The sequence below is a fragment of the Diadema setosum genome, chromosome 13 (genome assembly GCF_964275005.1).
Source record: "Diadema setosum chromosome 13, eeDiaSeto1, whole genome shotgun sequence".
Taxonomy (NCBI): Eukaryota; Metazoa; Echinodermata; class Echinoidea; order Diadematoida; family Diadematidae; genus Diadema; species Diadema setosum.
In genome coordinates this window covers 31,733,304-31,755,632 of record NC_092697.1, presented here as the reverse complement: position 1 = coordinate 31,755,632, position 22,329 = coordinate 31,733,304, and the positions used below count along the sequence as shown (strand labels likewise).

General features: G+C 38.9%; 1 protein-coding gene across 1 annotated transcript in view; it reads left to right on the top strand.

The window, feature by feature from the left end:
- Positions 1–3,615: 3,615 nt before the first annotated feature.
- The window catches only part of LOC140237234 (PHD finger protein 24-like), a 31,940-nt gene continuing 13,226 nt past the window's right edge, over positions 3,616–22,329 (top strand). The window contains exon 1 of the mRNA XM_072317177.1: positions 3,616–4,191. Coding sequence (XP_072173278.1) covers positions 3,616–4,191 — 576 coding nt within the window. The remainder of the gene's footprint in view (positions 4,192–22,329) is intronic.

The following is a 22,329-nucleotide window of genomic DNA, read 5'->3' as shown; positions in this document are numbered from 1 at the left end:
TGCTTCGTCTAATTGGGTTGCTCTATATTATGCTGAATATTTTAACCCCACCCCTCAAAGCAAAATCAGGGGGTTATGGTGTCTTCTCAACGATTATAATACCCTACGACCAAATCTTTATAATCATCATTTAACTTTTTAAGTCCATCTAACTGACATTCGGACACTTTTGCTTTCTGTGGCACTCCCAATTCCAGAAATCACACTCTGCAAGCATGCTTGTGTCAACACAAAGCAGTAGCAAAAAATCTCTGTCAGTTGGTTGTCATCGATCTCTTTATTCCCATTTCCTGATTCCCTCGACAGACACAAAATAATATTTCGTTACATTCATAGATTAGCCGTGATCTTGAGTTTCAACCTATCCTATGTATACTCTACCACTTTATCATTATATGATAACATTCACTGCACATTATTTTATTATGATACAGTACTGTAGTCGTGTAATATTCATATAACTGTACTTATCAGCTAACCTCAAACAATCAATGGTGAATTTGTTAATGAATTTGTTCATGACATGTTTTGCAGATGCAAAACATGTCATGAAACAAACAGTATTAACGGGAATCACGTGAAGAAGAAAAAAAAATATGTCATTCTAAAGTGATTTCCCTCACTTTACGAGAAATAATTATAGCAAATGAGTCGTAATCATTAATCAGAATCACAACTTTATCTTAATCGTTCATGCAGTCCATCTCTAACTCCCACAGCGCAAGTCTGTGCCGATACTCCAATTCCTTCTGAATTTGCGCGCTTTTCTAATTGGGCTTCAGGGAATGATGCCAATAATAAACGGCACAGAGAGTATAATGGATACAATCGATGCTGTACGACACTTAACGCCCTCAAACCACTTTTCGACGTTGTGTTGATAAAAGCAGCTACCGAACAGACGACGGTGCAGTCAAACAAACGATATTAATAAGTGTGGTGTCAAGAGACAACTGGGCATTGTTATTGCGTTCATTTTCTCCGCTACGATCAATTGTCACACGAGCCGAGCGATTAAAACGATCCCTCGGGTAATGACAGAAATGAATTGAGTTATAGGTGTTTGCCGAAGATGAGCGCTATTCAACGAGCCTTTCTTTGAGCCCGCTTTTTACTGAATGGCTGCTACAAGACAAGAAACTCCCGAGGGAGTTAATGCGTTATAAGCCTAGAAAAATATATTTCAATTGGAGAATATAATCATTTTTGCCATATATTTCTGGAAAGGATCCATAGCGGTGCTGAAAGGAGAAAATAGGTAATTTTCCAATAATCCTAAGGGCACAGCAGACTCTTTTTTTTTCATTCTGACAAAGAAAGACTAGGAAACACACACTCTTTCAAAGTGTAATCCTTCAAAAGACGGCCACGCTCTTATCTCCTGTAATTAATTTCTATAATTTTAATTTCTTCAAAGAAAAGAAAAAAAAAGTGAAAAAAAAATCCACATAGTATTTTGTAAAGATGTTATCGCAGCGCTCTTGTTTCTGAGCTTATATTTTTCATACTAAACTTGACTAAAGCTTGGATACTCGATATACTTTCTATTTTTCCCTCTTTTGTTTGTCAAGTTGCTGTTGTGACGTAGGACGGAGATCAAGGGCAACTATAAAAGCAAATACAGAGCAAGTAATCGAAAACCATGCATTCCACCTCTTCCCGAAGACCTAAAAAATAATATACACAAAGAGTGCAAGCATACTGGCAATTTATATTCGATTCTTACACGCCTGTTCATGCATGTCACATAGCAATTATGTGATAAACTAAGGAGAAAAGGAAAAAACACAGTATAAATATAGATACAAACAATCCCATAATGATAACGTGAACCGTTACGTATGATTTTGAAACTCCATTGTCGAATATATCGAATATCATCATGTCGGCGTGAAGAGACTTTAAAACAAGGGATGCACAATGGAAAGTAGATGGTTATGTTTGTTCCAGACTAAGGGAGTTCTTTTTTTTTTCCTTTCTCTACAATAAGGTTATTGTGTATAATCAACTCTCAATAATCCTGGTTTACGTTTTCAAAAACCAGTCAGCATAATAACCAAAAACATACCGGTAACTCTTTGAGCATGTGCATCTTTCTCATTATAACCAACGAAGAGTTAAATCGACTAATGTGACCTACATTTTTATCGTTTGTCAGTTTGTTTTCTAAGCATAAAAGGGACTAATATCATCCTCTTAATCGGGTTCCATGTCAGAATAACAACTTAATCTGGGTAAAATACAGGTGGCATGTGTATATAATCGATGTCGATGTTCATCATCGATCAAGTTCTCGGTTGGGCACTTGAAATCGTGGCTTCGTCTCTGATGATAAAAACCCGTAAGATGGCGTAAAGCACTGAAAATGCTCTTGTATGTACTTAAAACCAATCAGCCAAAGATTTCTATTGTATGCTTATTGATATGTGGTCAGGGGTGTGTGATACTCTTGATCACGTTTTCTATGACATCATCAGGTACTCCGTCAAGTAATAATGAACTTTGAAGCTGCCTACTCATTGGAACAGCTCCTAATATTATGTTTCCCTTCTTCCTCAGTACATCCCTTTTTCTCTGACGTCGAACGGACGCTCCGTGAACAGTCAATTAATGCCGATCAATAGGCCAATCGAGATGAGACAAAGGAAAGAAAGAAATGTTGTTGGCTGCTTCGGGTCGCACATAAAGAGAGTTTCTGGGGATTAATCGAGAGCGTCGATCTTTCCATGGATGCTTGGAACTCAACGGATGAATGGTTACGGCGTGTCGATGATGATAGCACACGAGGGCACTTTTCCTTCGTCCGACCCTCCGGTCTATTATTTACGCGCTCCACGGACCGTGACCGCAGGCGAAAAGCGGAGCTAGGTAGTGTTGTGCGTATGTGGCAACCACAGTCATTCAGATTCGAGTAAACCTCTTTCGCGAGACGACGGACGCAGGGAGATCTCCCGGTGTTTTGAGTTGCTCGGTTATCCCTCTTGGACTTGCGGAACGATTTGCGTGTGTCAACCTCCAACCCATCTCTACTTTGAACTCAGGAGCTATAAAAGAGATGGTATTCAAATAATCACCGATCTTTGATGGGTGTTTACCAGTGATCTATCGAGAGATTAACCGACACACTTGAGGATACCACTCGACCGGTGTCTTTCAAAGATGCTACGCCCGGGGTGACGTACGTAGGCAGAGCAAAATCCGCCTGGGACGCCTTTCCGGCACAATTACGGGGAAAAGAATTAGTGTTGTTGACTACACTTCACACTTATCCATTTCTTTGTCGGGCAAAGGAGAGGAAACCAGTTACAGTTGACAGGACCGACTCAGCGTGTAGTAACTAAGCCTCTTATTATCCAATTTTCTTTCAGCTCTAGATGAGAGACGCTTTACGCAACCTGTCACCGTCCAGCGTCTACCATCATGCTTCATGGACAGAGACCTTTCAAAAGGGAGTCGGGTATCTTGAGACGACAATGTATGGATTCCACACATGCTCTATTTTGAAAGTTTGAGATGATATAAATTTTGACAGTGGACAGAAGTCGAAAGATGCGTTGGTATAATCATTTATAAAGCAGTGCCAATCTCGCACCGACAAAATAAACTGCCACCGCCATGGGGGTCACGGTAAGCAAATCGGAAGACAAGGATAATGTCCGGACCAGCAAAGCCATCAAGGATTTCCGTCGGGTGTCCAAGGGGGTGGGAAAGCTGGGCATTATGGCAAGGGATGCGCGACTGAAGAACGAGGCGCTGAACGGGACTAAAATCGACCACGGGGTAAAACCACCTGCCGAGAAACCACAGTCGGACTCTCGTAAGAGCAGCTTGAACGAGCCTCCGGAACTTCTCCGGAGACCGTCCGTTCCTCACTACTACGACGGGACCGACAGGGGTCACACGCTGGTCTACAAGGATACAACAGACGCATGGGCAGCTCTCAGGGAGGGCTTGGTCCTCGACAACATCGAGGAAATCCCCGACACGGAAATCAGCGTGGTCGACAGCACACTGGGTGGATACAAAACGGTCGAGAAGACGCGGGGAGCTGCGGGGACGCAGCACGGTAGTGACACGGACCCAGTCAGCGGGAAAGACTCATATCATAATAGAGGAGAGGTTTCCCTTGAAGAACAAAACTTTGTCATTCCGTTTGCCGATGGCACCGAACCAGATGGTTGGAAAGAGAAGGTAAAGTAAACATTTATGATAATGTTTCAAGTAAAATATTCAGGATTATCTATAATGTTAGCCGCGTGGACGCTATTACGCAAGGGGGGGGGGATACGTTGGGACGACTATTCTTTGTAAGAAGAAAATGTGTGTGTGTCGGTGCATGTGTATCGAAGAAATTTGTTACCATCTAAATAAGATGTTGCAATTGCTTACGCAAGCCTTAATTTCTAAACCGCGCAAATGACGATATTTTCTCTCATGCAATGCGCACAGAAATACGGATCTTGTCTGTACAGCTCCCTATTCTCCAGGGAAATGCCCCTCAGAGAGAGCATAATATTGGTCTGACTTAAAAATACTCATGCAGCGGTTTTGTTGTTGTTGTTGTTGTTGTCGTCGTCGTTTTTGCTTTGTTTCTCCTGTAATCACGACTTTGGGAGCATATTGCATTCTGACGTATGAACAGTTTTAACAGAAGAACTTTTATAACAATCTATAAGAATATTCCTTCTAGCCGTGTATGGATTGTCTTTTGAACGGTATCTTTTAATAGGGTCCAATTTTTCTCTTTTCTTTCCTTTTCTTTTTCTATTTAAAACAACAACATGAATGGTATCTCATCTACAATGTAATACGGAACAGATTAAACGAATATACGTCACAGTGTATTTAATCTTTTTCGGACAAATTTGATGCTTGTGTAACAGAAGGAGTCGAAAAGTAATTCACGCACATTTAAATCAAGTGTGCTATCATGGCAACGAGAAGAGACCGCTGTTGTCTTTTACATTCCATGTTAACTTGACCATTACGCAGGCGACGACAGTAAGCTTCCGCTGCAATCTTCAGCAGAAGAAAAAATCTAAACCTTTTAGATTGCCCTGTTGTTTATTGATCTATGGAGATAACAAAGAAAGCGAAAAGAAAAGAAGTAAGGAGCATACCGGACGCGATCAAAGCCAAACGAGAGCGTAACTCGGTCAACTTGGCAAAGATTAATTTTTAATCCAACTTCGGTTGTTGCCCAACGGTCACATGCCGCAGACAGGTCCACTAGAAATGGACATTCCATTTCCTCCTGGTCTTAAGTGGTAGAAAGAGAGCAAATGATGCTCACCTGTTAATGATTAATACCAGAATATACACCAAGGCTCTAAACACTTGATGTCCGTCGTCACGTAACTTGGTAGTCAAAATACAACTTCTGATGGATCGAGACCAATTAAGATAGGGGGTCTGCTGAGACGGGAAAAAATTATAGAAATACAAAATTATTTGTACTAATGTATTACCATTACTGATCTGATCGTAGTGATCTGAATCGCCATTATTCAGCCCCAGATATCACAGGTTAAGCATTGGTATCATCGTGCTTATCAATGTGTAATCAAACTGATTCTTACTTGTAGACAACGACTGAGTTTTTATACTTTCAAAATAAAGTCTCTCCCACAGAAATGACCCAATACAAATCTGTGCTAAGAATTTTGAGCAAGTCCTGCATCTTACGGAGTGTTTACAACAACATCGCCAACAACTGTACCATTGGTTTGAATATTATGAAAAAGTATCGTAAAAACTCTTCCATCTATACACCTCTGCGACTACAACCATATAAAATCATAATACGCTCACAAAGTCATAAATGCCAAATCATAACCACTCAAATATAATTTTGGGTAAAGAACATAAATTCTTATCTTTGAATTCATGCAATAACAAGTGCACGTATTAAACATTGGCTTGCTTACGGGTCGAACTATAGCCATGACATCATTACCAAGTCCAATTTGCATATTATGCAATGATTGTTTTACAGACTTCAGGAGAATACACATAAGATGAGATGACGAACTAATTATGGAAAGTAGCTATTACTCTCACTTATTCTCACGTTGAGAAGAGCTATAGGAGTGGTATCTCTCAATCAGAAATTGTGTACAATATATCTGGTGATGAATACATCAGACATTCAGTTAATGACGTTAACGTAATGGTTACGTATAAGCTGTCCCCTTCATCGTGGCACAATCCTACTGCGCATCAACTGTGGGAAGAGAATTAGTGAAAAAGCGTAATATTTCATTTTTTCTTTCCAAACTGTTTGTTGCCTGAAACTAATTTGACTCGCTCTTTTACTATGTGAAGAAAACATTAAACGAATATGATATTAGAAATATTTTTGTAACCTCAAACGATCCGCTGATGGTAGGAGTGTCACTCTTTTCCGAAGATCATTTTGAGGCAATTTCAGAAGATTTCGATGAGACTGCCAGAGTCTTTAAATCAAACTTAGTATTTCTGTGTAAATTACATGTCCCAAAGGTTTTTGGGTTGTTACCTGGAAATCAAAATGTGAGCAAAGAATTATGAAGCAGCGAGATTATTAATTCTACTACACATTACGGTATAGTCGTTATGACCCATGCACCTATCATTACGTCATTATGTCATTAGTGCTCTATGTCTATTTCCCGTTATCATAATAAAGTTTATGCCTACCCGATAATAGTTAATGATGAATTGCCTATATAGTCTGCCTCTGGTGTAATCGCCTCTTTGATGTAAGCAGTGGTCTCCCTTAGGGCTTTGCAATCGTAATTACCCGTATCATTGTCAGGCACCCAGTTATCAACACCTATATGGGGACCATCTCTAGAAAACGTCTTGTCCTAGCGTGTTCGTGAATGCAGGGTGGGATTCGAACCTTTGACATCCCTTTTCAATGACGTATACAGTCTATACCACATTAGAATATTACTGTTTCATGCATGCATTTTGTTTTTGGAAACGCCATTGTCTACAGCACCAGTCTTTTCGAGCATCAATTACCACCTTGCAATCTGCCCATTCAGAGGGTTACCGTATCAGATTATCTGCGTGAAAAATCGATGCAGTAGATAAAAGAAAGATACAACGCCATTATAGACGTTGCTATCACCTCCCTGCTATTACTTAAGGTATAAAGCATGCCTCAGACGCCGCATCACACTCAATGTTACCATAATACTCTACGGGTTTATAGGTGTACTGTCCTGCGCAAAGTTTATAAAACCATCGCAGACGGAATTAATCAATCCCCGTGGCCATAATGTTTCGTTTGACTTAATTTCATGACACCGTGGCTGTGTAACGTCATTCATTCATTCATTCATTCATTCACTCATTTCTTTTATTGATTTTCACATGCATATATGAAGAGTTTATTGTCAAAAGGGGCTAGATCCACTTTTAGTACTTTAGAGAAAAATTGGTTTGTTTGTGAGAATTTGTACGCAAGTGTATGGAAAATCAAAATCTAATTTTCCGATAATTTCTATTCAAGTAGTTGTCTGGAGTTGAAATTTTCACTGTAACTAACTCAAATGGAATTCTGTGCAGTGATGCTAATAACTCAATTTTCATCAAAAATGGATCTAGCCCCTTTTGCAAATAAGCTCTTCATATATAGAGAGAATAATGCCGCCATAATGATGATAAGAATGAAGTATGATGATGATGATAATTTGACTGATAAAACCAAGTCATGAAGTACAGAGCTATTAAAAAGGCAGGGTAGCCTTATTCAGACCAATCCCAAAGAAAAATTAACCAATTTTTTGGTCCTCTTTTATAAAGTACAGTCGACACATATTGGCATAACACTTACACTCGCTTACAAGCTCGTTGATGCAAGACACCTATCACTACACCCAGAAACCCATCTCTGTCGATCGTGCTCACAATCACAATTATCAAGGTGCTACATGACGTTGTATTGCACATGTAGAATCATCATCTTCCAGTTTAGAGTACTTTTAATAGAGACTTTTTTTGTTAACCATGCATTGTCTTATTACATTTACATCATTGGGGCAAAATTTCTGAATTGCATTTCTGTACGAAAGATGTACGGATTAGAGGCAGGTAAACATTTCTATAATTTCTTGCACAATAACTTTGAGTTTTTCTATTTGATTTCGAATGATTAAGTAGTGAGAAATAGGGAAAAATAAAAACAAACTAACTAAACTATAATAAACCAAACCTAAAGAACTCAATCGTATATATACTATGTTCAATCTGCTAGGTCGATGCTTCTACATTTTTTGTTTTCACTTCTTGCTACTAAGTACCATCCAGCCCAAAACGAAGACAACAAGGAAAAAACAACATCAAAACCTCTGGCCACTACTGTATAGTCTGACTAGACAATGACGAGAAAAATACCTATCCCGAATATGGTGGAAGCAATAATTATTTAGACGCGACGGAGACTAATTGCTTGGCTTTTCTTTTATTCAAAGGTGGCCTTAATAAAAAGTTAATATCCTACATCATGCCTTACCTTGCTGTTATCGTCGAGCTGGCCAGCGTTCACTCTTTTCAATGGTTTTGCTATTAAAAAAACACCAAGGTTTCGCCATTATTGTTATTATCACTTGCATGTTAGACATGCGCTGCGCGCACACACACATGAATGCGATCCGTCGGTGTACATTGCGCAGATGAATGAATATAGCATCACCTCATTAAGGATAGTCCATTTGATACACTGTATGACAGACATCTGAACAAAAGTGGATGAACGGATAGATAGATAAGTGGATGGATGCATGGATGGAAAGATAAGTAGATAGATAGATAGATAGATAGAAAGAAGGGGGAGTATAGTCCTTCTGATTTCGTGTCTCTATGGTGGTTGTGTTAAGCTCGTTTCCATGCGGCGCGGCTCTCCCTGTGTGTTGATCCACCGATCCGTCAGTGGTAGCAACCTCCGCAGCCGACCCATCGCGGCTTCCCCATTATTAAGATACAGATTGAATACATACATGGGTGCTTCTTCGGACTACTGTCATGTCCGTAGTCATGGTGACGAGCAAAAGACGCTAAAAGTCACGTATCATTCAGTGCGCTCACATTACCTGATGTAAAATGACTTGAAACAAGGTCAGAATTATGATCAAATATCGACAGTGTGGGAATATAAATTTGGACAATGTGGGAATATAAAATTTTGGACGCAATGAAAATTTGTTGTTTGCATAACTGAACGTGCGTAGCAACACATATGGCATTTCATCTTTGTGAACACGACGTAGCGTTGTGTTAAAAAAGTGAAGCAATCGGTTGGTGGTTGATATCAGTGGACGGCTTAAAGAGAAAGGAAGAGAAAATACATGAGTATTGGTCAACGGTTAGCACTCTCACGGGGGAGTACAATGTCTTAATCAACATTTTCGAGGGACAGTTTTCTGTTTATCATTCACCTTGACTGGATTTAAGTCAGAGAAGAGATTGGGGAATCGCGATTCAAGAAAAAAAAAGACTCAAGCAAACACACAAACACTCAAGCACTGACACATTATACACACTCACCATCACACCGCGCCTATACGTACACACACACACACACACACACACACACACACACACACACACACACACACACACACTCACACACACGTTCTGTCACTATTTTGTGCACACATTGTGAGTGCATGTATTAATAAGGCAGGTTATATCATGAACCTAGTGATTGTCGAGATTGTGTGTATGTATGTGTAGTCCCTGACAACATTCAGGGCAAGGGTATATACATGTAGCCCCTTCCACCCACTCAAAATACCCACATGTTCGATGTAATATCACCATAAAACTTATGAGGTTTCATAGATAGCGAACGAATAGTACATTAGGGTACCGAAAGTGATGATCTCACAATAGCTTGGGTATAGGAGCCAGGTGCGAGTGTGGCTATAGCAACAACAAAAGTTGTTTTATTTTTCCCTCACTGGGATATTTATTATTCTCTTTCATCTGTACACGTAATACACTATATTTCAAGTAACATATATATATTTTTAAATACAATACTATGTAATATACATCAAGAAAAAAGGTGTCTAAAGAGACACCATTTTTTCTGAAACACTTGCAACTTATGATTATATCTTGCAATGAATTTCTCTTTATCATAATATTCCCTTATACTATATTTACATAAATCAAAACGAGGTGTTATTTTTCTTCTTTTACAAACATAAATTTCATATCTCACAAGCATGGTAATACAATTCAATGCCGAATTGTTAATACCCCCAAAACCAAATAATTTATTTTCCGTCGTAAATGTTATTTCTAACCCCGTGTTGACATTAATCCATTCTCTTACTTGAACCCACAATCTATCAACATATTGACACTCACTCAAAAAATGTATTAAAGTCTCAACATACATATTACAAAATGATCATTCTTTTCTTTGAACCAATCCAATTCTATTCAACATCTTATTTGTATATAAAATTCTATTAAGTATTTTAAACTGAAACCATCGTAAATTAACATCCTCCGTGCTCTTGAACGGGGCCAACGAAAAAAATTGCCATTTCTTTTCTTCAAATTGTATCAGTTGTCGCCATTTAAAAAATCCTTTACATTGATATACATAATTTCTATTCTTTAACAAAACAGCATAAATATGTGAACATCCTTTACGATGTTTTATAACCAATTTTAAAATATCAGGTACAATTGGTTGACAAAACTTTTCCATATTATTCATACCTCCATCACAACCTGCTTTTTTAACCGCATGACACATTCCAAAATAATCTAAAAAAATTAACGTCAACATCATATTTCCTCTTAAAAGCAGTAAATGATAATACATTTCCTTCCTCGTCTAACAAATCATTAACAAAACGCTTATAGGTACAACAAAAGTGTTCACAAAATATTTGCGCCAGGTGATGTTGTTTAGAACCAGTTTCCATGGCGATGCATGACTATGACATCACACTTTGGTACTCTAGGCACCTACGAAATGATGAATAAGCAGAATATAACGAGCATTTGAATACCTTAGGAGAAAAGACCGTTGCAGAATTAAAAACGGATCCCCCCATTTATGTCTCTGATATCAGATGCTATATGCAAGCGTTTCTCCCCAGTATAGTACTTGGCCATTGAAAACATATAAAACTCAAGGCCCTGTTGCATAAAAAGATGTCATCAAACAAAAGTCATAAAATCAAACTTAAGCCAATGCCCTGTCAATCATATTTGAGAATTCAGATGTTTGTGTTTGATATTCTGACTTATGTTCGAACTCAACTTTTATGCAACAGGGCGCATTATTCATTTGCTGCGCGGTGAGTTTTTTTTTCCACACCGTGGGGAAAAAAATTGAATTTTTCAGGGACTGCAAGGTGAAAATGGAACAATGGGCGTCATTAGGGGGAATGAATAGGTAGCAGATACATTACGTAATTAGTAAGCTTTAAAAATGATAGAGTGTACTTGAGACTGTGTGTGTCACCTTTGATTTGAACATACAGCAGGTTAGCTCGTCGTCGTTCATTGTGAGTATACACGTATCATCCGACCTGTCTCCATGGAAACGCGGGCGGGCGTGCAATTCAAGGCGGTTAACAGCATCTCGTAATTTTGAAAGCCACTACGCATGGATTATTTATGGTCATGCTGTATATTGGGCTATCTACAGCCATTGACTTTTATCAAAAGTTTGTCCATCTCTGCTATGTCCCCGAATCCCACACACCATTTTGGACACAAACATGGCTGCCATTATAATTATGGAGATTCTATTATGCAATCACGGTGTAGATGTGTTGGCTCAGTGAGTAGAGCGGCTGCCCTCACAATCGGGAGGTCGTGGTTTCAAACCCCGGCCGCGTCATACCAAAAGACGTTAAAAGATGGGAGTTGCTGCTACCTTGTTTGCCGTTCAACAGTTGAAAAGGTTAGAGCAACGTCGATCTGGCGCTGCTCAGTGGCTGCCGGGCCCACGATCAATTGGGCAAAAAGAATTTCCATTCCTGGACAATAAAATTTGGAGCTTATATCCAAACAATTATTTATTATTATTAGATTGGGTTTGTTCTACTGGAACGAGTCGAAGGTATAGTGTGCAGCATATTCACATGGCCTTCGTAAAGGGTGTGGTCCAACATTAACAACGGTGAGAGTCGCTTTGAAAGGTGAACAGAAATAAGAAAGTTGCACAGGATATCACCTCAATGTTTTCTACTTTTTACGAATGGGACGGTGATGACGATCTTAGTCTGTCATTTCGTCACAATTCTGGCGTGTGTTATACTACAATCATACAGTTATTTTTTTTTTTGTCAATAGTATCAATCAATTGGTAAAACGGCGTCTAGGAAGTACCTTTTAGAAGGCATCATTGGCAGTATCTTAACAACTCTACAGTGATTAGAAGCAAAGAAAAAATACATGTTCATCATTGTTGAAGGCAGTAAAAAAGTTACTGTGATAAGTTGCCGTGCAAGAAGACGGAAACTATGACAGCCCGAAATTATGCATTATTCAATATTGTTTGATGTTACGGCAGAAGAGTGGACATGGTAACTGTTGCTATGTGTCAACATTTCGATATTGACGACAATAGATGGGGGGGGGGGACATTTAACCTTCTGTTATTTGTGCACAATGTACATACATCCATCTTCAGTGCAAGATAGATGTCTCGAAAGCTAAGTCCGAGTAACGGACAAGTAACGAAGAAAACAAGAACAATAAAGATCGGCTGCTGTACGACTCTTATCGATTTGTCGTGGACGTGTCGCACTTAAACGATTATTGGCGAAGTTAAGAGGTGGAATAAAGAGGAACTTACAACATGCGACTATTTTTAGCACTTATGCCTTGGGCATGATATAGCAAGTGAGACATTTAATTGTTGAAGACTTGGGAAAAGTAAATATGGGTAAACCACAACAACGACAACTTTAAGGGTCCATCTCCGAATGGATCGTTCCAGGGTGCTTGGTGGTTCGCACGCTGACGTGGATTTGGTCTCGGAAAACGTAGTGGACGAAGTGGATAACAAGCGTGATGTCAATATGATGAGCTACAATAGGAAAACGGTTTAACATAGCAACAAACCGGAATGATGGGGGGGGGGGGGGGGAGGGGCGAGGATGAAGAAGTCGAGAGGGGTGGGATGCTTTAATGTTAACTCCTCTTGAAACTGGAACGAAAATCAATAGAAGTGCATGCGCATTTCAAGTGGTAACATTATCTCGATCTGCAAGTGAAATCGATTGCAATTGCTCCAAAACATTGCGCCAATGCACCGCGTTCATCAAAATAATTTAACAACTGGGTGGGAAGAACATTATAAGCGAGCAGTCATAGCAGTGTAAAATTAGCCGGCATTAATGTCTGTATTATCAAGTGTTTTTCATAGAGAAAGAGGGAATTAGTCTATTTTTATTTATTTATTTATTTATTTATTTTTTTTTTTTTTTGCGCAACAGCAAAGGACATAATTGCCGGGCAGGAACGACGGTCGTTCGATAGGAGTAAATACATCGTAATTGCCCCAGATAATGAAATTTGCTCAGTGCGGCTATAGTGACGGACGCGGAATAAGCTGGAAGAGCACTCTAGTATACTATCTGCATCAGTTCAGCGTTCGTGTAATCATGCTAAAATATTATCATCTCGCTTCTATCGTTAATCGTCTGTTCTTTGTCGAGCATCCTCAGCCGTATATTATATATCATTTTATGTGGACCCACACCAATAGTTCTTTGCCCTCGAAAAGGGTTTTTGTTATATATGTTTTCAGCGACAGGAGATATGATTTAGTTTTTGTTGTATTTATTCTAAATTTATTCATTCATTGATGTTAATTTACTCGCGCATTTTTCTTCATCCATTTTTATTCACTATTTTGTTTATCTATATACATGTATTCAATAATTCATCTATTCATTCATTGTGTGATTTTATATGTCTTTCTATTTTGTGGGATGAGGTTACCTGCTTCTCAGCTAGGATTCTTGACAACGCTTCCTGGTTCAACACTCTTAAATAAGAAAACAAATTTTAATCTCCCCGTGGAATTCAGCTTTCATTCAAAGGAACTCTTTTTTTTTTCAGATCATATCCCCTGCTAGTACCAAATCATTCTGCCATTGCACACCATGGATAAAGAATCCAAATAATCATTTTTTCAAGGGCAAATTTCTTCATAAGTATAAAGAAGGAGCAAAACCAAGACGTTGCTTCGGTATAATGCCTTCACCCGCACACTGGCAATAGACGAATAACGTTCCTCATTGTCACCCGTGATCTAACTGCTATCTTCAGTGCATTTCAGTCTTTTCTGGCTCTCTGCCCCCCCCCCCCTTTTTTTTTAATGCCTCCACCACAAAGGGTCTCCGAAGGAATTACGTTTCCCGGTTATCCGTCCGTCCATCCGTCCGTAATCGATTTCGTGGACGATGTAACTTGAGAACCGCTTGAGGCATAATGATGTGGCATAATGATGTATATACAGGTGCTATAGGGCAATTAACCGTGGGCAATTACCCCGGACCCTTCCCCTGACAATAACCCCAATCCAAAAGATCAAAAGATCTGACCACATTACTCCAGTTCTCCAATCCCTCCACTGGCTCCCCATCCATCAACGTATCACTTTTAAAATCCTCCTTATTGTTTACAAGATATGTAATAATCTTGCCCCATCTTATCTTAAAGATCTAATTTCCTTCCGCTCCTCCACTTCAACCCGTTCTCTTCGTTCTTCCTCCGCTCTCCAATTATCACGTGGTCCCCGCACCTGTACACGTTATGGTGATAGGGCCTTTTCAGTTATTTCCCCACTTCTTTGGAATGAACTCCCTTTTTATATTCGTAACGCTGAAAATGTTGATAGGTTTAAGTCATTGTTGAAAACTCATCTGTTTACACAACCTTGATCTTGCTGTTGTTGTTGCTGTCGTTATCATAATATGTACATAATGCTGTATTTTGTTTTTACGTTACATATATTATTTTTCCCCGATTTGATGCGCTTAGAAACATCAGTATTAAGCGCTATATAAATGTTATTCATTATCATTATCATTATCCTAATCCTGAACCTAATCCTAACCCTAACCCAAACTATAAATCTAAACCTAAACCTATTATAAGCCTACTCCTATCTGCCTAATACCAGGGAGGTGAGAGGACCCTTTTGTCTCACCTCCCTGCTAATACTCTAACCATTCTAAACAATAGCCGGAGATGACTGCCCTGGAGGGGGGGGGGGGGGGGGGGTGGGGGGAGGTAATTGCCCTGATGCGGTAAATATGAGCAAGGAGCTATTGAGTGATCAAGCTGCGCCTATCAACCCTTGGGGGCACGTACTCAAGGTCAAAGGTCATAGGTCAAGCTCAAATTTCACTCCCCCCCCCCTTTCTGCATGCAATGCCTTTGATGTGGGTATTTTCATGAATGGTAGTGTAAACATGTACATTTTGTATTACCAAATAAAAGATTCTCTCGAGAAAGTTTTGGGCCTTGTGGTCCAAGGTCAAAGGTCACGTAAAAATTCTAAAACTTGGGGTTTTCTCCACCTCTCGGCAATGGCTCGAGGTATCTTTATAAAACCTAATACATATACAAATAATGTCTGGCGATGCTTCTCTTGGGTAGTTTGAAGTCGTTGGGTCAAAGGTCAATGGTTCGCATTCAGGTTAAAATGCGAAAATTACACTTTGTATACTACTGTAATTACACCATTTTTCGATGAATATACCTTGAAAATGACTCACTTCGTACACTAAACTTGGTATATACAAAGAGCTATCTCCGGTATATGGATAAATGCATAACTGCACAATGCTTCAGTAGGGAAAGATTTAGTCCAAGGGGTCAAAGGTCAAGGGTGAAAGGTCTGATCAATCACATAAAACTGTCGTCATACATTTTCAGTATGTTACTGTGGTAGAAGTACACGCATTGGTTATGGGAGAACACTGCAATATAGCGGAGGCATACAGTCGTTATGGCGACATTTACTAGTTCCCTTGTCTCTCTTTGTTTTTATGTGTCACTTTATGTGGTTTGATGTATTCCCTATTGGCGTCTACGGCAAGGCACTGGGCTGAGTTGAGTCGAATTTATTGATCGGCATTTGAATTTAGAACTTGATTTTGGTGTTACGCATTGATGGGTTTGTAAGTTTATTCACATCTTCTCCACCCCTCTCTCTCTTTCGTGGTGATGCTGCACACGGCGCATTAAACATTTTAACCTTTTCTGTGGCGATGAGTCAAATGTGCGCAAATTTCACTCATCATGATCTTATCATATACATGTACACATACACATGGACAAGAAATGAAATGATGTGGCACGCAGAGAGTTAATGAGCCGCGGCAAATTTGAAAGGCGATGTGCTTCTCCTCTTCATCATCTCTGTCTCTGTCTCTCTTCCCCTTTCTCTGTCTGCCCATCTCTCTCTTGATGACGACAACCGAACAGCCAACGAAATGCGAACCTATTCACATAGCGATTCCTAATTTGAATGCCGATAATTTCCAGTTGATCGATAGAGTATAAGGTAAAACGATCACGAAGTACTCACAGTGTGCACACACGCACTTTGTGCACACTACGTTGGCCTTTTCAAAGATTCTTTCGTATAGTTGTTATATTGTAACTCTGGTGATAGTTCTGTTGTTGCAAATCGATCAGACCTGATTTATTCAAAACTATCACTTGGTTTCATTCCGCCCGTAGGAATGCTCGGACACATCCATATCGGACAGGGCCAAATCGATTTTATTGATTCCAACTTCATTTTATCGCGATAGCGATCATACGTGTGACGTCATTAATGCAATGAAGACGTTGAACTTGGTCAGTGCAGACGGCAGCAATCATAATGATTACATCGTGGAATCCATGTACTGGCGTCAAAAGTCACCTTGTCATGTTTAGTTAAAGATACAGTCGAATATTGATGGTACAGGCCTCTACTGAAATTATGAAGACAGTTCGCCATCAAAAATATAAAGAGGAAATATGATTTATGTAAAACTGACAAACATGAATTTCTTTGACCTGCGAGACCGGAAATCACATGGTAATTTACTAATGCCGAAGATTTTAGGGATTTTGTACGCTTCATTCCTACCGACGATTGTCAAAAGGTGATGTTAGATTTTTCAGAGAGAAACCATGAAGAGGGAAAAGTGGTAGAAAAAAATAAGCAGAAGGTATCTTTAAAAAAAAATGATTGGAGATAATAATGGCAGATTTTCCTGCCTAATTAACGATGCTATCTGTCTGCTGTACAATGTAATTATCATTCTTTACTATATCACGCCTCGTCGTAATATCTTTTATCAATCATGTACTGACAGACACGTGAAACAAAGATAGTGGCACAGACAGGCCAGAAGGTTGTTGTTGTTGTTGTTGTTTTTTTTTTCTGTTCTTGATTTTTTGTTCTTTGTTTGGGATGTATCCCGTCGTTCCCATTAGCAACCTGTTAGTATAAAATGTCAGTGATGCGTTGAGATTAAGGTCTTAAAGAGGGTTAAACACCGCCCTCGGCAATCTTACATGGGAGATCCGTTCTCCATCAACAGTATAGGCCTACACCTTGCTAGATGCCATTATATCTGAACCTTGCTAGACGCGTCCTTTAAGGTTGACTGATCAAAGTTTTCCGATCACGGAAAGGAAAGTATTTCATTATCATTAAAAGAAGAAAAAAGGAATCTGTTTACTTTGCATTTTCCTTGTTGACACAATGATACTTTTATAAAAGATTTACCGACTGTAGAGATGTTACGATGATTTCCCTTTTTATTTTCTCGAGTGTCCCTCACTTTGTTACAAAAGAAACAAAATCAGCAGCGGGATCGTGAGAATCTCAGCGGAAAAGAAAATGTAGATTAGATTTGTCTGACAAGATCAATTATTCTAGCAAACGAAGCCCCTCTACTTTTCCACCGAGTCTGTATCGCCTATAGAAGCAGACGAGCCACTAGTGAATGTTGAAGCCAGGTTAATAATGCAACATCTTTTTTGCTTCCTTTGTTATCTTTTAGGCTGCCGACAGGAATCGTAATCAGTCGCCATTGTGTTTTCGCATTTCCCAGCTTTCTTCCCCATGCCTAACAAAAACTGATGCACGCCGGCTCTTCCTCAAACGGCATGAAGCATGCGAAAAACATTATTTTCTACCAGGCAACACAAACAAGCGAGTAAATTGTGGAGTTATGCGTTGGTGTATACGGTTTAACGACCCGCAGTACAGTGTGTAAAAGGCACACCATAGCAGGGGGAAATTTGTGCGTTCCGTTGCTCGGCAACGCGAGGAAACAAGCGCTCTCCTAGGAACGGAATTAATTTCGATATTCCATTGGAGGATGTTTGTACTAGGGTTGAACAGGGGTCAAAGGTGACTGATCTCGTCTAAACAGAGGGAGAATAACAACCACTTGACGCTCAGATAGAGCACCATAAATATCACGATGCTGAATTTGCGACATTCGCTTTCAATATGGCGCGCTGCGTGTTTTCCGGAGGAAAGGATATTTTATGTTTGTACCGAGTATTAAGCTGATTTCATATCAACAGCAGCCCCCCCCCCCAAAAGTATAGCATTTATATTAGAAGGCCCAACTGGGAATATACCACTTGTCACATGAAGCGATTAAAGATCGATAGCAATGATGATGGTGATAATATTAATGATAAAAAGTTATTATCATATAATAATAATAATAATTATAATAATAATAATAATAATAATAATAATAATAATAATAATAATAATAATAATAATAATAATAATGATGATAATAATAATAATAATAATAATAATAATAATAATAATAACAATAATAATAATAATAACAAATTCTTATATAACGCATTTCAAACTTGAAAAGAATTTCAATGCGCTTTACAAACAAACAAACAAATTATACCATGATACAAATAACAGAAATTACAAATTACTAAGCACAATATATTAGAGTTGCCAGTACTACTGAGACAACTGCATTAATGACTTCAAATTTAACAATCATAGGCTACTTTGTATAGATAAGTTTTGAGTTTTTGCTTGAAATTGTCTGTTGGCATCTGACTTCTCAGTGGGTCTGGCAGAGAATTCCATAAAGTGGGTGCGACAAAAGAAAAAACCCTTTCCCCATAAGACTTTGTTCGCATGGTGGGTACGACAAGTAAGTTTCGAGCAGAGGATCGGAGACATCTAGAAGGCTTGTATGGGGTTATGAGTTCTGTAATGTAGTGCGGGGCTGTTCCATGTAGTGCTTTGAAAGTGATGAGGAGAATCTTGTATTGGATGCGATACATTATAGGAAGCCAGTGCAGATTTTGAAGGATTGGGGTTATCATCATCATTATAATCATCATCATAATTATCATTGTCATCGTCATTATTGTCTTCCACGTTATCCTCGCTGGCGATCGACAAACTCACAAAGCAAGGCGAAGTCGACGGTTTTTCAGACTTGTTAATACACCATCGAACTATGATAGTATACCAATATACCTTCGTCGTCTGATCATCTCCACAATGTTAGTAGGACCTATGTGTGTGTGTGTGTGTGTGTGTGTGCGTGCGTGATCATACATTTCACTCTAAGGCCGCTGCAAGATGTCCCCAGTCATCATTGTTTTCTTTTTTTTCTTTTCCGTCAGTAGATTTCCACCGCGAAAAATCATTACTGAAGACGCCAGGCTGTCAGCCGTCGTGATACTTTAAGCCAATAATCCACACTATACGCCACCCACTGTGTGTGGTTTTTTTGTTGTGTGTGTCTATATATATACCACCTGTAGCAGCTATAATAAAGCGGTGTAACTAAACGCGCCGGAATCGAACCATTTTCATTACCGTAATGGGCTCGGGAAAAAGCGCGTGTTGAAACACGATACACTGTCTCCCAATCAGTAAGACGGTCTCAGCTCAGACGCATCTTTATTTCTCCGCATTTTGACAACTCAACGCGTAAATCGGTGCAGAATATTGGAAATCTTAGATGTGGAGATCAAAAGTGACATTACGCTCATGAAATATGTGCAAATGTGTTGCTTGAAAGGAACAAGGTGATTTTCATTCAAGATTTTAAAGTTAAGGCATGACAAGACATAAAACCATGTATAATGCATGTCATTACCACACAACGTTGATACGTTCAAGTAATGTCGTCATGTATTATGCAAATCTTATGCTTAACTTGAGAACAAAAGATTTGTCTTATAGCAAACGGAAAGCAAGCCACACGGTAACAAGTATATAAAAATGTAAATTGGCCAGATACATCAAAACATGAGCAAGAGGTACAAAATGGGTACATGAATTCAAACTTATCAGCAAACATAAGGTTTAAATTTAAAGCTTAATGTGTCTGTGAATAAATGCTACCGAACATTTAACACACACACACATTGAAAGAAGAAGATACACAAGAATAAAGAATAAAGACGAAAATATGAAATGTTATGATGCTTATAAAACAATAATTATGATGAAAGAAAAAGAAAAAAAAAGAATAAAAGCATAAACAAGTCTGCTAAACTGACTGTAGTAGGGACCTAAATGTTTAATTGGATGCCCAAAAATGAATTCGAATGAACGAGCGCAGCATTATTTTTCGTGTCCACGTGACAATATCATTCTATTATACTGCTCTAAATGTTGAATGAAGCATTTAGGAAATTGTGCATGCTTGTCTTACAAATTTCAGTTGAAAAAAAAAATTGATTAGAATGAGTTTAAAGGTAATCCAAATGCTTAAAAAATAAATTTGAATGAAGAGGTCATAAAATTGAAATACCGAACATGTCATCTAGACTAAATAATTATCATTGTGCTAAATTTAATACAGCAATAAGGAATGGGACTGAAAGAGCCGCGTAATTGGTCAGGAAGACCTGTAATATATCCCATCGAATGCTAAATGACACTCTCGCTCTGAAAGTACCGAATGTACATTTTCCTTTTCTGTCAGTGTAAGCTGTATATTATGTTTGATAAGACATCAGGGTTAAAGAGAGATATAATTTTGACCATCGGAGGCGGGCATAAGGCCAAATCATACTTTAAATGTATAAGACGTTTGACGCAAAAGGACGACACTTTACGGAGTTTTTTTTTTCTCCGAAATAACACATTGGAAGGGATAGGAAACCCGAAAACTGTTTCTTTTGAAAGTTGTTATACCACTCTCATTATGTGGGAATTAGAGCAGCATAACAAGACTTTTGCAATACTATGGGTTCACTGTAGCCTTGTGTGGCAGCCTGACGCAATAAACTGGAGATAACATAGCAATTAATTAATGTTACACTTAAGGACCTTTATAGTAAACCCGAAAGACCAGCGCTGAAGATGACAGAGGGAGAAAAGAAAAGTTATAAAGGTTTTGAAAACAGACGACAGCAAATTCATAGAAATCCTTTGCCCGCTCTTAATGCATGAATAACTCTTAGTCAAAATTACCCACATCTTGTTTCGTTGCCAAATGCATTCAGTAAAAGAAAACAAAGGGGATATTCGCAGGACTTGCAAACAATACATGTTCTCATGTTTTTAAATCGAACCAAGCCCTAGATTGACATCAATTATCTTTGAAATAACGTCATAGATGTTCGGTAGTAACTATAAAAGATAACGTCTGATTTATCAAAACAATGTATGCGGACAACTCTTTCGGAAATAACGTATTATGAAATGTTTCAATGGCGGTTTTAATTTTTACCAGCTACGAGAAGTTATTAGAGGGATGAAATGGATTCGAATTGAATCCCGTAAATGTAAAACTAAGGTAAATGCGCGCAGACGTGATGTGCGAAATATTTTCAATATACTGTAACAAGGCAGAAGCTTATGGATGAATACCCAATTCAGTTAGGTGGATTTTGGTGGCAAGGTCTGGGAAATTTTCCGCCAACAGGTACGGACAGCTTTAAACAACTGTCTTGGTAAGCAGCGTTTAAACGACTTTGTAATCAGCAGATGATGTACAAACACATGTACGAATGTGCTTATGTTCAAACGTATGAAGATGTCAGGTTTCTCTTCGTGTGTGCTTCTTCACAGTGTTATCTCGCTCTTTAATTTCTGAAACCTCATGCCTGTATTGTGAAAAAGCACGACAGTAGTTGCATTTACATCCATTCAGCGTCCACAGTCTTGGTCAAGCTTGCTGCCTCCAAACGTGATATTATGCAGAAATTTACCACGTTTCGTCCATCGCCCCCACGCCATCATACGGCTATAGGGCGCATGATTGAGCGCATCGATCCAATCCGGGCTGTACGTCAGCGTTTGACAGTTTCTTTAGATTTCTTTTAAAC